At 41.1% G+C, this 20209-nt stretch overlaps 1 protein-coding gene across 2 annotated transcripts in view; it reads left to right on the top strand.

The window, feature by feature from the left end:
* UBE3C (ubiquitin protein ligase E3C) overlaps nt 1-20209 on the top strand; it is a 126681-nt gene that overhangs the window by 66856 nt on the left and 39616 nt on the right. For both annotated transcript variants that reach the window (XM_038559836.1, XM_038559835.1), the window contains exons 14-18: nt 517-621; nt 2591-2678; nt 3740-3837; nt 4928-5060; nt 11290-11537. In XM_038559836.1, the coding sequence (XP_038415764.1) occupies nt 517-621; nt 2591-2678; nt 3740-3837; nt 4928-5060; nt 11290-11537 (672 nt within the window). The remainder of the gene's footprint in view (nt 1-516; nt 622-2590; nt 2679-3739; nt 3838-4927; nt 5061-11289; nt 11538-20209) is intronic.

Genomic DNA, 20209 nt, shown 5'->3' on the forward strand with positions numbered 1-20209 from the left:
GTGCAAAATTATGATGAGAAGTAGGCCTGACTTCAGACACTTACATAAGGGAAATACTGCAATTGTTTTTCTTTTCTTGATGGATGTCAGAGATCCATCCAGGACATTTGATAGTGTGTCTTTTCAGAAAAATATGAAATGCTATTACTGTAGGAAAAACTTTACAAAATTGCTATCCTTGGAGATTTCTGACACTATAGCTCAAACAAGCTAATACATCTCCAAATTTGTATTTCAGAACTTAATTACTACTTCGTGTCTGCCTTTAACATATTCCTGTAAATTTTTCTCCTTTCATTGGCACATAACTGCTTTGTACATAAAATTCATTCTTATGCTCACAGGATAAGGTACTTCTCTGTGGCCTTCAGCAGTAGCCTAGGGCAGGCCAGGCGGAGGTGGGGGGATGGGGCTGGTGTGCCAGGTCCTGGGGCTATTGGTTGGCACTTTGCTGCCTTTGCACCGTGGTGGTCACTGAGCTTGTTTATGAGACTTAGCCCTCTGTTTCCTCTGCAGGTGATTACCAATCTAGTGAAAATGCTCAAGTCCAGAGACACAAGGAGAAATTTTTGTCCTCCAAATCACTGGCTGTCAGAACAAGAAGATATTAAAGCAGATAAGGTTTACTGACAGATCTTTCTAATATTTTTTGTTAAATGTATTTTTTCAGCTTTTGTCTTTCTGGAGAGAATGATAAATCCTTTTAAATTGTTTCATTTATTTTTATGTAACTAAATATTAACAGTAAGCTTTTTTTTATTATTCTTAGATCATCAAATATATAGCAGTATCATTGACTTAAACATACATCCTGAATTTATTGTTAAACCTAATTTTCAAAAAAAAAAAAAAACCACTAATTTTCTCCTTTAACCACAAATTATGTTGGAGCTTAGCTTAGTGGTTCTTTGTTGTGATTGCAAGAGATTTTGCTTTTATTGTTGTTATAATTATCAATCTGTATTTAGCACTTGAGGGAGATAGAGCAAGTCGTTGATTTTCTAAAGGAACAGAGACAGATTTGAATATTATTAAGATATAGATCTAAAGTAGATTCAGTATAAATATTTTTAGAAATTTAAAGAACAAAGGTCATGAATTATTTTCATTCTTGTCAGACAAAGTCATGATTGTATTCATTTCAAAATCTTGGGGCTGAGGGCAGAGAGTGGAGTGTATAGAAGAAGGGAGAGCATAGAAACATTAAAGAAAAGAAAGCAGAGGTGTTTTGCAACAGTTTCAGATACTATGTCTGCACGAATCTTGAAGCACTTGGCTTCTAGCCATGCCCACTGGTCAGACTGAGAAGCCATGACAGATCATATAGCCATGGCCACCTCCAGGGCCCAGGGTGGGGCCCTCTGAACAACACTCACCACCAAAAGGAAACAGCCTTTGGTGTGATGGAACAGCATGGCTCCAATTCTCTAGACAAGACTGAATGTGAAAGAGGCTTCAGTCTGCACGCTCATAAATACATGAGAAAGAACTTGAGTGGCTACCTTGTGGGCTGCAGAGGAACCACCTCCTTATTCGAGTACTGTTTGGAAAAAAGAAGTAACCGCATACAGAGCATGCCTCCTTCGTGAACTTTAGTATCTCAGCCTAAGCAAGCGGTGATGTGAGCGCCTTCTCGGTGTAGAAGTAGCTAAGGATGCATGAAAAAGGCATTTCTGACCTGGGGTCACACAGTCTACAGGCTCTAATGAGTACACAGTGTGGGCAGTGCCCCTTAGGGTGCAGGCCCCATGGTTACCTGCTGAGACCGGACTGGAGACCCTGGCACATGGGGGTCCAGTGCCGGAATATCTATCACCGTGCTGTGGGAAAAATGCCAGCTGAACCAAACTGCTTGCTGTCAGGAATAATTGATTCCTGCATTGGCACAAGTTCTCAATCCCCTCACTGACCTGTAGCAGCCAGTACACAGGCCTGCAGCAACCAGACATTTCCCTGTTGAGAGAACATGCTGCCTAGGAAGTTTTCTGGCCAAAAATCAAACCTGGATGTGATGAAACCTCTGGATGGAATTGCAGATTTATAGGGAAATGGAGGGCCTGGTAGCCCACAATGACGCTGAGGGGATGCAGCCAGCAAAATCCAGGTGGTGGAACCATAGCTGGCCAGCTGGGCAGGGCCACAGCCAAGGCTGAGGGAGCAGGCAAAGCCACAGAGCATAACAGAATGTCCACAACCCCAGCCTTACTGGGGTGCTGATGCAGACAGATTATATTTTCAGAATTATGAGACACTGAATAGTAATAAGAAATTGTTAATTCTTTAAGTGTGATGTGTTTTCATTTATAAGGTAACCACATTATGACAATTTACTATATGCAGGTATTACACAGCATTAAACAGAACAAGTAGAGATTTCCTTAGGATATATAGAACAGTTACCCTGTACAAGTGTAAATGTGCAGCCGGCCAAGGAGAGGGCGCATGGAAAGGTAGCCTGAAAAGGACATGAGGTCAAAGACCAGGACCTGGTGCTAAGTGCATGGACAACATTGGTATAGTTCACATGTGGCAAGTGAAAGTTTGTACCATAACACAGGGATGTACTAAGCCAGGATTGCTGGCCCCACAGGTCACCCAGCTCTACGTCCCGGCTTCCAGACACGTGTGGAGGTTCCGGCGGATGGGGAGAATTGGCCCCCTGCAGTCGAGCCTGGACGGTGAGTTCTCTGGGGAGTGTGTTTCTCCTTCCATCCAGCCTCACAGGCTATCATTACAAACGGGGAAGTCCACTGTTTGGTGTACTGTTCTGTGATTTTTCAAAACTTTTTTCTAGTGGGGAAGGGGCAAAGGGAGAGAGCATCTCCAGCAGACTTCACTCGGAGCATGTAGCCTGACATGGGGCTTGATTCCACGACACTGAGGCCACGACCTGCACTGAAATCAAGAGTTAGACATTCAACCTACTGTACCACCCAGGCACCTCTAGTGGTCTGTGATTTTTGATAAACATCTGCCACCATGATCAACCATATAGAAAAAGTTCATCGCTCCAAAAATTACCTCATCATCCTTTATAGGTAGCCGCTTTCCCCATCTCCTGGCAACCACTGATTTGGTTTTTGTCCTGATAATTTTTCCTTTTCCAGAATGTCTTCAAATGGAGCTGTATAGTATGAGTCTGGAAAGGAGAAATCTAGACATATACTGCTGACACAGGGCAGGTTTGGTTCCAGACCAGTGCAATAAAATGAATGTCCCAAAACAAGTCAGTTTTTGGTTTTCCAGTGCATACAAAAATTACGTGTGCCAAGGTGCCTAGTGACTCAGTCAGTTAAGCATCCAGCTCTTGATCTTAGCTCTGGTCTTGATCTTAGGGTTGTGGGTCCAGGTTCTGCACTGGGCTCTGTGCTGGGTGTGGAGTCTACTCAAAAAAAAAAAAAAAAAAAGTAAGTGTGCAATAGCATTGCATCTAAGAAAACAATATACATACCTTCATTAAAAATGCTTTGAGCTAAAAGATGCTGACCATCCTCTAAGTTTTCAGTGACTGGTGATCACAGGTCACCATAACATATACAGGTTTGTTATAAGTTTGAAATATTGCAAGAATTACCAGAGTGTGACACAGAGACACAAAGTGAGCAAGTGCTGTTGGAACATGCTGGACATGCGGTCCCCACAGACCTTCGGTTAGTAAAATGCACAGCGTTTGCAAAATGCGATGAAGTGAGGTTCTCCTGGGCACAGAACTTAACAAAGGCTTTCCCATGTGTTGCAGTGGGTTTGGAGTCCCCGCCACTGTCTGTGTCTGAGGAACGACAGCTCGCCATCCTGACAGAGCTGCCCTTTGTGGTTCCATTTGAGGAGCGAGTCAAGGTGTGCAGTTTGGTCTCTTTATAGATTGACTTCATATGTGTTATGGTTACTTACATCATTTCAGTGTTAGAGAATTGACACCAACGGAAAAATCTCTGAAAGTGCTTAGTGCTGAGCTGGTTACATAATTTGTATTTTTCTCATTAGATTGTAATAGTGGACAGTGATTTATAAAACCATAGTCCAATCAAATACCTCTGTATAGACTTGAAGGATATTTTTTCCTTAGTTGTAACTGTAGTTGAAAAGGCCTGTCACACCATTGTCTTCTTACAATGAGAATATAAGGGCCTTTCGTCTAGTAAGTTTTGCATCGTTTTTAAAATGCAAATTTTTTTAAAGATATGCTTCTATACATTATGTTGAGGTTATTGATCATAAATACTACTTTATAAAACAGAGTTGGACAGGTATTTTAATTTCTGCCTGGTGGTTTTTGACCAATGTACAAAACTGTTTACATTTATGTTTTGAGATTTAAAATATTTTGTTTGTATTCACCAACTTAGGAAATTTCTAAAAACTGTTAGGCTCTATTCCTAAGTAATGGCATCAAGAAGGTAATTTTAGTCCTGCCCACCTTATAGGGTGAACAAAAGAGTGAGTTTCTTTTAAAGCTATTGGTTTCTTCATTAAGACACACAGACACGGGCACAGATGTAAGATGACATTACATGGTTCCTGAGCTCCCTCTACTGGACTTTTAGCATCCAAAAAAATTACTTGAATCTTGTTACGGAGATATTCTTACTATTAATCAATTTTCAGCTTTACAAAGCTCTTCTTTCTTTTTTTCTACCACTTGGGCTTTTCTAAAGGGTTTGCAAAAGAAAATACTGAAAATTTACTACAGCATGGGACTTTTAAAATTTGTTGTAAAATGGGAAAGGGGGGCAATATTACAAACACATAAGTATTACACATTTACTGATAAGGCATAAAGTCTATATTTGATACCTTGGCTTTTAAAATTTGTTTCACAATTTATGGAGATAGAAAAGTTAAGGTTTATTTAGCAGTTTTCCCTTGTGTTGCTTATGTTTGTAAGAAAAAAGTTTCAGATAACCTGACAACTTCCCCTGTTTATTAGATCTTTCAAAGGTTGATTTATGCAGATAAGCAAGAAGTTCAAGGAGATGGCCCATTCCTGGATGGAATTAATGTCACAATACGAAGAAATTATATTTATGAAGATGCTTATGACAAACTTTCCCCAGAAAATGGTATATATAATTCTGTCTATATGTCTGCATGTGGCAGGGGGAGGCTGAGGGAGTATTTTAGAAGATGGTTATCATTAAAACATTAGTGTGCATCATTTTGTTTGGCAATGACTTGTTAACAGTGAAATGTAGTATGTCAGATTTGGCAGATGTGTCAAATAACATTCCCAAGATCGACAATTATAATGGAAGCCTTTAAAATACTGATTTAAAAAAAAATTTTTTTTTTTTTTTTAAGGCAAGAAACTCCACCCACAAATGTCTGTCTACAATTTAGTTGACAACTTTAATTCTGAAAATATTGGTGGGCAGCCATTGACATTCTGTAGTACATATGATAATCTATTTACGTAAATATTATAGACTCTAAGCCATATTTAACAGAGCAGAATAAACCTCACCACAGTGCAGACCTCTCTACAGACAGGCATAGACTTCGGTGACGGTACTAGTAGGTGAACGCAGGGGATCCACACTGACAGTGATTTGCATTGCATTTACAGCTCAGCGACATATTCTGTCTTATGTGAATATTTGACATGCAGTGTTAAATGTGTAGTATTATAATTTATGTATTTAATAATTTTAGCTTCAGTATATGGTATCCATGACATTGCATTGAATTGGGGCTCGATCAGCGCAGAGAATCAACAACAGAAGCTTGGCAAGATCTGGATCACAGTTTTGGTAGATGATGGGAGGGTGTCAGAAGTGAAGTAACGGTTGCCTCTTCTAGGGGAGCAAAACCTCAAGTAATTTTTTTTTTCTTGGGGACCTGATTGTGTCACTCTGTGGGAATAGCAGAGGATAGCTGGCAGCAATCTCTGGCCACTTCTCTGTGCCAGGTTTTTTTTTTTTTTTTTTTTTTTTTGAAGATTTATTTATTTATTCATTCAGAGAGCGAGAGAGAGAGGCGGAGACACAGGCAGAGGGAGAAGCAGGCTCCATGCAGGAAGCCTGATGTAGGACTTGATCCCAGGTCTCCAGGATCACACCCCAGGCTGCAGGCGGCACTAAACCGCTGCGCCACCGAGGCTGCCCCTGTGCCAGGTTTTGTGTGCAAGGGTATGATGTTCACCTAATGTTGTCTTGTCATGTAATCTGTGCTGAAGCCCACTGAAGCCAGACACCACAGACTCACTCCTGACTCCTGGCTGTGAGCTCTCCACTGCACCAGCTTCCTCTTGCCTCGCATAGTATGATTTTAAATTTTCTATATGAACAAGGCAAAAAATCTGGGACTCTGACTTCAAGAAGCCCAACATATTTTTTGGGGAAAAAAAAAAAAAAGATCTCCCTCCTTAGGGATCCTGTCCCTGTAAATGAGCTCTCGTAGTTGTGTCTCCCACTTGGCCAGGGCTCCCTACTCTGTGGGATGGAGTCCTTATCCTTTGCTCCCCTGAAACAGCTGGTGCTCAGTAGATGTTGAATTTGCCACTGAACCCAGGGAAAACTCAGTAGACAGACAAAAGTGGTAAGTGTGCCATCGGTTCAGAAGTCTTGGGAACAATTGAGATGTGGTTGATGCTGGAGGGTTTTGTAAAGCAGTAGGATTTAGAAGAGGGAAGACAGTGGTACAGGTGGGGGAGCAGTGATGGGCATACCAACTGTGCACAGGGCTGGTGCAGGCTCAGAATGCTGGGGTCAGAATGAGCTCCTTGGCCAAAATGAGAGTATGTGTGTTTATCAGCAGTTCTAAATTAACTTTAAAACTGTTTCATGAAAAAACAAAAACAAAAACAAAAACAAAAAAAAATAAAAAAATAAAACTGTTTCATGTAGATAGTTTTTAAAGACCTTACTGTCCAGGGTAGCCCCTGTGGCTCAGCGGTTTAAGCGCCGCCTTCAGTCCAGGGCGTGATCCTGCAGACCTGGGATCAGGTCCCACATCAGGCTCCCTGCATGGAGCCTGCTTCTCCCTCTGCCTGTGTCTCTGCCTCTCTCTCTCTGTATCTCTCATGAATAAATAAATAAAATCTTTTTAAAAAATGAAAAAAATAAAAATAAAGACCTTACTGTCCAATTACAACAAGCCCCAAATTTCCTTTTTTTTTTTTTTTTTTAAGATTTCATTTATTTATTCACCGGAGACACAGAGAAAGAGGGGCAGAGACACAGGCAGAGGGAGAAGCAGGCTCCCTGTGGGGAGCCTGATGTGGGACTTGATCCCAGCACCTCGGGATCACACCCTGAGCTGAAGGCAGATGCTCAAATGCTGAGCCACCCAGGCATCCAAAACCTCAAATTTCGTAATGAATCCTTTAGGTTAAAGTTATTCAGAAGTTGATCACGCCTTAACTCCCCAGGTGTGTGCTGATACTTGTGTTGAGTTTAAGGGACTTGGAAGAATCTTCTCCTAATACATAGGTTATAATGCTTTACATCCCTACAGATGTTCTCTAATTCAGGCCTTATTAACAATAGTTTTTTAAACCATGTGTTAAAATTGTTATTTTGCTAGGGAAAGTAGTAAAATTAAATATCTCAGAATGTGTCACTTATTCATGGGAAATTGGTGTGAAGTGCTTTGTTCACTGATTATTTACACATAATCAGTTAATATGATTGCTCCATATGCCATCTCATCCTTACAGCACATCGGGCCTTTATGGATACTCATCCTCTCCTATTCATATCTTCTCAAGACAGTTTTCTTTCTTTTCTTCTCTTTCTTCTCTTTCTTTTCTTTCTTTCTTTCGTTTTACTTATTAAGTAATCTCCACACTCAGTGCAAGGCCTAAACTCACAACCCTGAAACTGAGCCAGCCAGGTGCCCCGTAGGCCAGTTTTCTAGAGTGTGGGTGTAAGCCCCATGGGTGGTTGAGCTGACTGCTGGAGCTCAGAGACATGTGCTGCTCCCAACACCAGGCTACCATGTGTGCTCTATACCCTGCCCCACCCAAGCGTGCTAAGGTGGAGAAATGATCACGGTTACCCTCTGGACAACTCTAGACTCTAGCTCTTTGTATCATCTGTTCTCTTGGCTAAGAATCCGCTAGAGCTGGCTCTGAACTGTAGTCTAGTTGGTTCCTGAGACCTCTCTATGCTTTTGTGTGTTGGCTGGTTTTATTATGTTTCATTTAAGGGGCAGAATGTATTACATTGTTTTCCTGAACAAGAAACTATAATAGGGTAAAATTCAGAGTAACATTAGTAACATTACTTAGGTTTTAGGGTTTTTTCCCCCCTCCACTAAAACCTTCGTGTGTAAGTAGATATTTTAAATTTGTCCTTAGTAACAAATAATGAGGGGATCCCTGGGGTGGCTCAGCGGTTTACCACCTGCCATCGGCCCAGGGCATGATCCTGGAGACCCGGGATCGAGTCCCACATCGGGCTCCCTGCATGGAGCCTGCTTCTCCCTCTGCCTGTGTCTCTGCCTCTCTCTCTGTGTGTGTGTGTCTCTAATAAATAAATAAAATCTTAAAAACAAAAAAAAAACAACACAGTAATGGCCAGATACCTCGCAGGCTTGATTTGACTCTGAAAACATTATTGTGGCTAATATATATTACTGTTTACAGAAATGAGCTTTGGGGAACACAGAATCTCAATTCCAGCCAACTTAGAGGGTGACTTCTGTGACTGGCCACTGAGTCTGCAGAAGCCAATGACACACTCCTGTTCCCCTTACTGCCGCTATAGCTATAGGGGAACGGGTGTGGTAAAAGGTGGGCCCGGGCTAAGTGTTTGCCACTTAGAACGTTTGTGCACTTAGAATGTTTACAGGATCTCCTACTAACTGCTGACCATCAGTTTGAGAAATAATTATATATGACAAACAAATGCTTATAGTCCTTCCTTGAAACTGGGTATTAAGAGGAATATGTTAAGGTGAGAAATACCCAACTATATTTTTGCATTCCATCTATAATTATCTGCTTAGATTTCTTTTGGCATTTTAGCCAGATCTTGAGAGTGAAGATATTTTATAATTCTATTAATCAGAATAGATGCAAATAACATATTCATGGAGTCAGTAAAAAGCATTTTTTTCATGTAACTATAGCTAAAATTTAAAAATAAAAGAGAATATGGTTTAGTATAAAAGCCTGTGCTTTGTCGTCAGTAGACCTATCTTTAAATTACAGCTTAGAGTGGTAGCTATGTCTTAGATACATAGAGACATATAGCTACTTATATGTATATATATACTTATATGTATATGTATACTTATATGTATACTTGGTTTGTCACTGCAGAATGAAGATAATTCTTTTTTTTTTTCAAGTTTTTATTTAAATTCTAGTTTGCTAACATACAGTGTAATAATGGTTTCAGGAGTAGAATTTAGTGATTCATCACTTCCATACAATGTTTAGTGCTCATCACAACAAGTGCCCTGTTTAATCCCCCTCACCCAGTGGCCTATCCAGAATGGGGATTGTTCTTAACCCAGAAGGTTGTTAAAGGACTTGAAGTAAAGTGTGTGAAATCCTAGTGTAAATTCTAGCTAGTGGTAAATAATCAGTGGTCGTTATTCTTTACAAAGTATGAGAGCGAGCTGTAACCAGATGGTTTAGACTTATTTGCCTTATTCCTGTGGGAAATGCAGGCATTAACGTGGCACTTGCCTGGCACAGCGTTTGTCCCTGCTGGCAGGACAGGGGTAGCCCTTCCCCGTGCCAGCCCAGTGAAAGATGATGTCTGTACTGCTGTGCACAATGGTGTAGATCTCAGTCCATACAATAAATCATCCTGGCCCTGTTTGAACCATATTACAGAATATTCACAGCCAGGTTCTGTCTTCAGAAGTACTGACACTGTCCCGCCACAGTGTTGGAGGCTCTAGCAAGCATGTGTTCTGCTGAGCCCCTTTCTGGAGTGTTTTCTCCAGGTCCCCATCCCTTGGGATACTTGGGGTGGCCACATAAGAAGCCTGAACGATGTCAGCCACTTGTTAAAGCCCGGGAACTCTGGCACCACATGCATACCCTGCTCCTTAGCACACTCACTTGGCAGCCCACCGCCTCCGCCCTCCCCACTGGCTTAGATGCAGAGCACCCAAGACACAGGTGGGGAAAGGTGAAGGATGTGCCATTTGCTTTCTCAAACCTGCACCTTGATTAAGCCTTTCCAATGAAGACCACCTGGTTTGGACTTTTGGCAGAATCACTTTCTTTGGCCTTTGTTTGGTAGCTGTGTACCATCGTAGGTGAGTCCAGGGATGTTTCCCTGCTGATAGCAGAACTGTCCTCTTGAGGACCTGGGTGGGAATTACTCTAAGATATCAGGCATAATTAAGCAACTTCACAATTTAAAAAGATTTTCATCTTTGTGGCACACTTTTTTTTTTTTTTTAATTTTATTTATTCACGAGAGAGAGAGAGAGAGGCAGAGACACAGGCAGAGGGAGAAGCAGGCTCCATGCAGGGAGCCTGATGTGGAACTCAGTCCCAGGGCCTCGGGATCCCGACCTGAGCCAAAGGCATACACTCAACCACTGAGCCACCCAGGTGTCCCTTTGTGGCACACTCTTAACCCAAAACACTTTCACCCTTTCAGCCAGATACTGCTTTTAAATGATAAGGTAGAGGGACGCCTGGGTGGCTCAGTGGTTGAGCATCTGCCTTTGGCCCAGGGCGTGATCCTGGAGACCCGGAATCGAGTCCCACATCGGGCTCCCTGCGTGGAGCCTGCTTCTCCCTCTGCCTGTGTCTCTGCCTCTCTCTGTGTGTCTCTCATGAATAAATAAATAAAGTCTTTAAATAAATAAATAAATAAATAAATGAATGAATGAATGATAAGGTAGACTCTAGGTCCTGACTCTTGCTACATTGTTCACCTCTTTCAAACACTGTACTGTTAATTGCACTGACATCTTCTTTATTCATTTATGTTTTCTGACTTTCCTGGTAACAGTTTCTATTCCTCTAGTGCTCTTATGTACTTAATTCCCTCCCTCCTCTCCTAGTATTAGAGTGTCATATCCTTTAGAATATGAGGGATAACTTTATTTTCTCCTGAGCACTCTGTTTCCCCTCACCTCTGTGTGTGATCCATTAACTTCTTTCTCTTTCTCCTCTTGGCTTTGGGGAAAATATGTGTCCATCTGTCTCTTCTTCTATTATTAATCTCAATTGATTTTTTTGAGTCTTACATTAATATATCTCTAATATTCTTGCTCCCCTTCCCAAAACTTCCTGTAATACCAGCTTATTTTATTGCTTTCTTTTAAAATCTTTTCTCCTCCGCACCCCCCCTCCCCCCGTTACCCTTGTTTTAACAGAGCCTGATTTGAAAAAGCGGATCCGTGTGCACTTACTCAATGCCCATGGCCTGGATGAAGCTGGCATTGATGGTGGTGGCATTTTCAGAGAGTTTCTGAATGAGCTGCTCAAGTCAGGATTTAACCCCAACCAGGGGTTCTTTAAGACCACGAATGAAGGGCTTCTGTACCCTAGCCCAGCCGCTCAGATGCTCGTGGGAGATTCCTTTGCCAGACACTACTACTTCCTGGGCAGGATGCTTGGAAAGGTAAAGTAACTGTGTGTGAAAATGGATCTCAGACACAGGATGTTGAAGTTTTGCAATTCTATGCGGTTGCTGTCTGTTTTGTTGAAAATCTTTCATCAAAATTGCTGAAGTAATTTTGGTAAACCCTGAACAGGATTCTTTCACATAATTAACATTTCACTGTTATACATTCCATGCACAGTGGTCACTTATATAAATCATTTGTACAGTGTAGAAACCCCAGGGAACATAGGATATGAAGTCTGTCGGTAGCTATCTGTAGCCATCAGTGAGCACCCTGGAAATACTGCAGACCTCCCCGTTGTTCCTGTTGACCATGTTCATTCCTTTAACGTTCTGTAAACTTTTAAGATGCTACGAGGCAAGAGACTAGTTGTTTGGTATGGGTTAAGTTTATTATGTTATATGCACACTCTAGGAAAATGGCCCCTAAGAATGACATGATAGTATTGCTCTAGAAACCATTGTTACACACCCGCCGCTACACAAAGAGTTTACCCTCTACTGTCAAAGAAAGGAAAAAAGGAATGATGTAGCCTAATGGAAGCATCCTATTTAATGGTGAAACAGTGATAAAGCAGATCAGTCCTACCCTGTTGTAGCCCCTTCGGGTGGCTACAACAGAACACCACAGCCTTGGCAGCTTATAAATCACAGACATTTCTTTCTCACAGTTCTGGAGGCTGGACGTTCACCATCAGGGTGCTATGTGGCCTCACTTGGTAGGGGCACTTCTCCTGCTTCATTACCTAGGGCCATCTCTCTGGGTCCCTTTAATAAGGCACGAATCACATTCCTGAGAGCTCCATCCTCCTGACCTAATCACCTCCTAAAGGCCCACCTCCTAATGCCATCACCCTGGGGGATTAGGACTCAGTGTGTGAACTTCCTTGGAACACCAGCATAGCCTGTGGGTATGCCAAAGGCAGGGAGCAGCAGGGGTGGCTGACTAATTCCCTGTGGGTCAAATGCAGTCCAAAAAAGCAATTTAGTTTTTCTTTTAAATTGCTTACTAACATTTTTAAATGGGGAATATTTATATGCAAGGTTATATTTCTGGGTTACTTTGTTTTATTTTGTTTGCATCTTTGTACTTGAAACAAATTCCGCATCAACAGTTGCTAATCTTAACAGGATACAGCTAGCAAATATCCCAATAAAATCTATAATTGAGACTTAGGTCTAAACTGCTCTAAATGAGGTGGGAAATCATCTAGGCTACTTCCCCGGGAATGGAAAGTCAATTCTTGATTTTTTTTCTCTGAATGAATGATCCATTCCACTCATCATAACTTCACAATAGAGAAAGCCTGAGGTGTGTGGGGCAGCGCACAAGGATCTCCCAGGATTCAGACTTACTACCAAATAGTCACTCTAGTGACAAGCGACTCAGGCTTATCCCAAACCCACTGTGTAAATCAGAAGCCTGCTGGAGTACCCTGAGAGTCGAGGGCTAGAGAGAGCATGGTGCTCAGGACTCAGCAGCTCCCTGAAGGACATGGTACCTTCCTGTCCTCACCAACAGTGCCTTCATGGCTCTTCATGTGGGTTTCGGCCAGGCACCGGCCCCAGTTCAGAAGATATCTTCCTTGTTTTCATTATTGGGATGTATCTTGCGGCATAGAATAAAGATGCAACATATCTGAATCTGTAAAAGGACGTAACATATCCAATAATAAAACTATTATTAAATAAAATTTATGTTACTCAGGAATCTTTGGTGTCTTATTATAGATAGGTAGATGTTTTCCATGGTATTTGGGAGAAATTTGTTAGGATTTTTGGATAGTCTGGGAATGTATTTTGATTTCCCCTATTTAAGACTGGAATTGGAATGCCTGATACTATTTACTGCCCAGTACATTTTGAGAGACAGATTGGATTTTCACACAAGAATCATAATCCCTACAGTTTCTGCAGGTCAAAGGTATGACTAGACGTGACACTCTAGAATCAAGGGTAGCAACAACTACAGCCTCTGTCCAAGTCCAGCCACCTATTTTTTGTAGTGTTAAGAAAAAAAAAAAAAAAAGGTTTTACTGGAAATCAGCCAGGCCTTGTTTACATTTTGTCTGTGGTTGCTTCCCCCACAACAGCAGTTGAACAAAGCCTAAATAAGGTGTATGCTTTTGGGGTCTTTCCAGGATATGTGCTGGCCCTGCTTAGGGCTAAGCCAGCAGACAGATCATAAAGAGCCAAGAGCCTTTGTGTTACATAATAGAAAGTTTGGTCTCGGGGATCCCTGGGTGGCTCAGCAGTTTAGCGCTTGCCTTCGGCCCAGGGCGTGATCCTGGAGTCCCAGGATCAAGTCCCACATTGGGCTCCCTGCGTGGAGCCTGCTTCTCTCTCTGCCTGTATCTCTCCCTCCCTCTCTCTCTCTCTCTCTGTCTCTGTCTCTCATGAATAAATAAATAAAATCTTTAAAAAAAAAAAAAGTTTGGTCTCCATACTGTGGATCATGGAAAATCATTGTTTGGAGCAAATGGCTGAGACTTACTACATTTGTAAGGAGTCAGCATGGGGCAAATTGATTTTAGAGGAGACTAAGACTCAGGAGTTACAAGTTAAAGGTCTGGGACAGTGGCCTAGCTCCTCAGTAATACTGGCTGTGATCATAGCAGTATGATGCCATAAGGTCAGCAAGACTGAGAAGTGACTGCAAGATCAGCCCTCAAGTCTTGATTTCCCTGGTGCTTGTTCTTACAACCGCTTTATTAAGAAATGACTCACATACCCTGCAGTTTGTCCTGTTTAAGAGTGCGATTCAGGGGCTGGTTCAGTCAGTGGAGCATGCAACCCTTGATCTTGGGGTCACGAGTTCAAGCCCCATGTTGGGCGTGGAGATCACTTGAATGAATGATTTTTTTTTAAGTGTGTGATTCAGTAGTTTCAGTAGATTCAGAGTTATGCAACCATCACCACCATCAGATTTAGAACATTCATCACCTGTGTCCTAACAGTTTTTGTTTCCCCCAGACTCTAGGCAAACCCTAATTTACGTTTAATCTCCATAGAGTGTCCTGTACTGGACATTTCATGTAATTGTACCACACATGTGTGGCCTTCAGTGAATGGCTTCCTTCACCTGGCGTCATGTGTTCAAGGTTCATCAGGGGTGTAGCCTGTGTCAGCACGTCAGTCCTGGCATTGCGAAGTCCTAGTCCCTTCTGTAACAACCAGAGTCATCCATCCATCAGGTGAAGGGCATGTGGTTGTCCTTGGTGATGTTTTCAGCAGAGTGGTATGATAAAAATGAGTTTGCTATGGTGTGACGAAGAGGAAATGGAAGGTATGAAAGCAAAAAAGAGTGTCAATGCCTTTTCAGAAGGCTTTACTCTGAAGGGAAGGAGAAAGAGAATCCCTGAAGAAAGAACAAGTTCCAGAAAAACATGAGCAGGTTGATTTTTAAAAAATAGGGCAGCTTTGTGCAGGTAAAATATCAATGATAAAGAACCACATGAGAGGGATGGTTTAGCATGCTGGGAAAGACAGCAAGGGACTGGGACACAGCTATGCACCAGGAGAACTTGCTGCGTGGTGTAGTGTCATCTAGCTGGGGCCAGGCTGGTTCAGGGAATCAAATTTATGATGTAATTCTCATCAATTTGGATGTAAGCAGCCACTTGTGGTTGGTAGCTGTGGTGTTGAGCAGCTCTGGAGCATAGATAAAGGTAGTGGCTTCAGGTGTCATGAGCAAGAAAGGTGGGCCAGGGGGATTTCGTGTAGACTGGGTGAGTAAGGAAGGTCAAAAGGTGGGCTGTCACTGGCACAGGTGCCCAACTGATAGAAGGATGAAGAGCCAGAGAGACTTAAGGGTGTGGCCACGTGGGGAGGAAGATCAAAGAAGAGGGGTTTTAGAAGGGAAGAAAGTGTATCGCGTGCATTAACAGCCTTTTCCTCCAGCCCACCTCACCAGCCCCAGGCCATCACTAATCTGTTTCTGTGGATTTGTCTGTTCTGGGCATTTATAGAATGGAGTCCTATAATAGCATATATTGCCTTTTGTGACTGGGTTCTTTGACTTAGCAGAATGTCTTCAGTGTTCTTCAATATTGTGGAATGTGTCAGAACTTCTTTTATAGCTGAATAGTATTCCATTGTGTGGATATGAGACGTTTTGTTTATGCATTCATCTATCAATAGACATTTGGGTGTTCCCACTTTTTGGTTATTATGAATAATACTGCTATGAACATTGTCTACTGATCTTCCCTGACTTAGGATGGGGTTACATCCTGATAAAAAAAACCATCAGTTGAAAATATCAGACATTAAAAATATATTTAACACACCTAGCCTAGCAAACATCACGGTGTAGCCTGGCCCACTTTAAGTGTACTCAGAGCTCTCACATTAGCCCACAGTTGAGCAAAACCATGTAGCATGAAGCCTATTTGACGGTAAAGTGTTGATTAGCTCCTGTAATGCACGGAATGCTGTACTGAAAGTGACAGATGGAATGGCTGTGTGGGTACAGATGGCGGTCAGTGTATCAGCTGCTGACCCTTGTGATCATGTGGTTGTGAGAGCTTCAGCCACCACCCGGCATCATGGGGGAGGATCAGGCCACATGTCATTAGCTCAGGAAGAGATCCACATTCAGAACTCAAAGCGTGGTTTCTACTGAGTGTGTATCACTTTCACAGCATCGTAAAGTCAAAAAATCCTAGGTCAAACCATCATAAGCTGGAGATCATCTGTATAATTTTCTATGTGGTCATAGGTTTGCATTTCTCTTACCCAAGAGACATATACACCTAGGAGTGGAAGTGCTGGCACATAGGGTGACTCTACTGTCAAAGTGTTTGCAGCCTTTATAGTCCCAGCAGCCGCGTAGGAGGGCTCCAGGTTCTCCTTACCTTGGCAACACTTGATATTGTCTGTCTGTCTATTTATTTTCTGTCTTTTTTATTATAACTGTTCTGGTGAGTGTGAAACAGTATCTCATTATGCTTTGGTTTCTTTCCCTAATGACTAATACTGTTAAGCATCTTTTTGTATGCTTTATGTCTTCTGTGGAGAAAGATCCCTTCAAGTGCATTGTCCATTTCTTAAATTGAGTAGTTTGTCTTGTATTAAGTCCTGTATATAGTCTAGTTTCATCCCGTATCAGGCATGATTTGCAAGTATTTTTTCCCACTCTGTGGGTTGTCTCTCACTTTCATGATGGCAGCCTTTGAAGCTCCAGAGTCTTTACCTGTAACGAAGTCTAATGCATTTATTTTTCTTTTGTTGTCTGGGCTGTTGGTGTCTTAATCTAAGAAACCAGGGTCCTACGGCTTAATCTGAGGTCACAGAGATTTACACCTGGATGTGTCCTCCTAAGAGTCTCATAGTTTTAGTTGTTATATGTAGGTCTTCCATTTGGAGTTAACTATTTTTATGGTATGATTAAGGATTTTATTTTATTTTTAAGTTTTCAGGGCCAGATAAGCTCCTCTCTTTCCAGTTACATACCATTTTGAGTTAATATTTGTGGGTAGTGTGGGTTGGGAGGTCCCAGATTCCTTTGAATGTGGATATCCAGATGTCCCAGCATCATTTGCTAAGACTGACCTGATTCCCTTGTCAAGAATCAGTTGACCATGAATGTAAGGCTTCATTTCTGAATTCTCAGTTTTGTTTCATTGATCTCTGTCTAGCCATACTGTTGTACCTCTGTAGTCAGTTTTGCGTTGTGTATGTATTTTTGTTTGTGTTTGTATTTGTCATTAATAAATCATGACAGATGGTGGGTGCCTGAAGGGCTCCCTCAGTGGAGTGTCTGCCTTCAACTCAGGTCATGATCCCAGGGTCCTAGGATCGAGTCCTGCATCAGGCTTCCTGCTCAGTGGGGAACCTGATTCTCCCTCTCCCTCTGCCCCTCCGCCCTGCTCGTGCTTCTTCTCCCTCTCTCTGTCAAATAAATAACTAAAATCTTTAAGGGAAAAAAAAAAAAAAACAAATGGTAATGGAACTCCAGCCCAGCAAAGCAGAGGGGTAGTGTCGAAGGGAACCAGTAGATCCTCAGTATAAAAATCATACCCCTTTATTCCTATTTCTGAGATACATAGAGGCCCAATTATTATTCATTTGTTCTGATTCCAAATGTTGCTACTTTAATAATATGGTCTCTTAAGTGTTGTTCACATTTAGTAATGGGCTCCAACTTGACCTCGCCATTACTACAGTATTTCTTTAGGCTGTCCTTACCATTTCAGAGACAAATTTCAGACATCGGCCTGGTGTTAAATTCCTTTGCATAACTATCAAACAGATCATTTTCTCACTTTATTTTAAGACATAACCTGTCTCTCCCACTTGAAGCTGAGTGCTGGCTTTGGTGTCTGTTTCTTCGAGATGCCGTCTCTACCTGGCAGTGGTCCCCATGACTCAGCTTCAGCTCTCCCTGCCCTCCCCAGAAGATACACATTTCATAACTTATTTCATGAAAGTCTTTGAAATGATGCACTAGTTCTTTCTATTGAGGTGAGGCCAAGAATCTCCTATATTAACAATAATGAAATTCAATTTTTAAAGATTAATTATATATTTGTGAGAGAGCACAGGCAGAGGGGAGCTGCAGGCAGAGGGAGAGGGAGAAGCAGACTCTCCGTGGAGCAGAGAGCCTGATGCAGGACTCAGTCCTAGGACCCTGAGATCATGACTTGAGCAAATGCAGACACTTAACTGACAGAGCCACCCAGGTGCCCCTGAAATTAAATTTTAAAGTAATAATGGTAAGCCTTTATTTTGCTAGACTAAACTGAGATACCCTCTAAGTCTTTTAAGTATTTACTTTTTATTTAAGCAATCTCTACCCACAACGTGGGGCTTGAACTCATGACCCTGAGATGGAGAGTGGCACACTCCACTGACTGAGCCAGCCAGGTGCCCCTGAAGTACCCCCTTAATTTGGTGGTTCTCACACAGTGTGGTTACAGACAACAGATGGAGTGATTTTATTTGGATGAGTTAAATCCTATTAAAATTTTATATTTTTCTTCCTGACTGTATAAATTATCCAATCTTGATTAATATAGAGATAAGATAATTAGAGGATCCTGGTTCACTAAAGTTTTCTGGCCAGTAGTTAATGTAAGTTTGTTAAGGATACACTCACTTTTCCCTTCTGTTCATTGACATGCTGCTCTTAACTGCAGATACTGTGAAGAAGAGGTTTCATTGTGAAGTACTGGGGCTCAGAACAGACAATAGATTGCTCTTACTCCTCTATTTGCGAATATGTGTCTCTTTAAACCAGATTCCAGGGAGGATAATTTGAAATGTACATTTTTCTCCCAAAAATGAAGTTTATGTAAATTATATATCAGTAAAGCTCTTTAAAATTGTGGAGGTTAGATAGAACCAGTAACAAAACTATAGTTTTATGAGGATGTTAGATAACTTAGTTACATGTATTTAAGATTTTACTTATATAATTTTCTGCATTTTCTGGAAATTCCTAAGGGAATACTAGTATCTAAAACATCTGATTATTATCTGATTATAAATGGTTAAACTTTGTACCAACATGTTAAAAATTATCCAGGTCTAAGTGAGCATGATAGAATAGCACTAATAGTGTGGTATCTGCACATTAAATCCTTAAGAGAAGAAAATTGTGTATTGATTGATTATGATATTTATTGGGTCATAATGTATTTAAATTTTCTTTAATGCATATGTTAGTGATTGTTTACTGTGATAAAGTGCAAAGAGGTCTTCAAGAGCAATCCTACGTAGAAAGAATTACCTCATGTCACTGGTCACTTCTCAATTAGAAGTTCCATTAGCAGATGATTCCTGCTTCTGGTGTGGGTCGTGATTGCATTTTATTGCCTGTAAATCAGGCTTTAGACAGGGAATAAATAAACAGCTCAAGGATGTGGTAATGTCATCTTGAACTTTTTTTTTTTACAGATAGAAGCACCTAGGTCCATTTAAGCCAATTAAGTTCAGAAATTTATTGAAGGAAATCTTTTATCATATTTGAATTCTATTTGAAAATGGCTTTTTCCCCCTTGCTTCAGAATATTGATTTAATTGGAACAAGATGCCTATAAATCAAATTACTTAATAATGTCTTAATCATATATTTCCAATTTTTAATTAGACTGCGAAACTTGCACGTGATTGGTAATTTTGTGTTTCAGTAGAATACAGTGTGCACTTAATGTAGCATAGAGTGTAGTAGTTAACGGTTTATCCTTTATCCTGAGATTTTTGAGAGTTGGGAAAATTTATTTTTTTCTATCATTTGTAAAATGCTCACTGAATTTGCTGAGCCTTTTAAAGTGTAGATTGAAGTGAGTACTAGTGATTTAAGTTACCTTGGTCTTTAAATGGCAAATCTTCTCTTTTATAATATCTTGTTTTGAACTCTCAAACTCATTAAGGGTCAGTGTAATTGAGCATCTTCATCTGATTGTCATTGGACTAAGTGCTCTTGTCTCTAAAGTTAATATATCTTTCCCCTAGATTTTTTAAACATAATATTCAGCAAATAGTTGATCATTCTGTGCTTAGCACAAGCCTTCCAATCAATGTTAAGACTTTTTTACTTTGATGTCAGCAAATTTCACAAGCAAGCTTTTTCTGAATCTCCCAATTATCCACAGTGGACATTCATTATGAGTTTGCTCTTATTGACCTTCAACTTTTTTTGGAAACAAAAAAATCAAAGACCATAA

The sequence above is a fragment of the Canis lupus genome, chromosome 16 (genome assembly GCF_011100685.1).
Source record: "Canis lupus familiaris isolate Mischka breed German Shepherd chromosome 16, alternate assembly UU_Cfam_GSD_1.0, whole genome shotgun sequence".
NCBI lineage: Eukaryota > Metazoa > Chordata > Mammalia > Carnivora > Canidae > Canis > Canis lupus.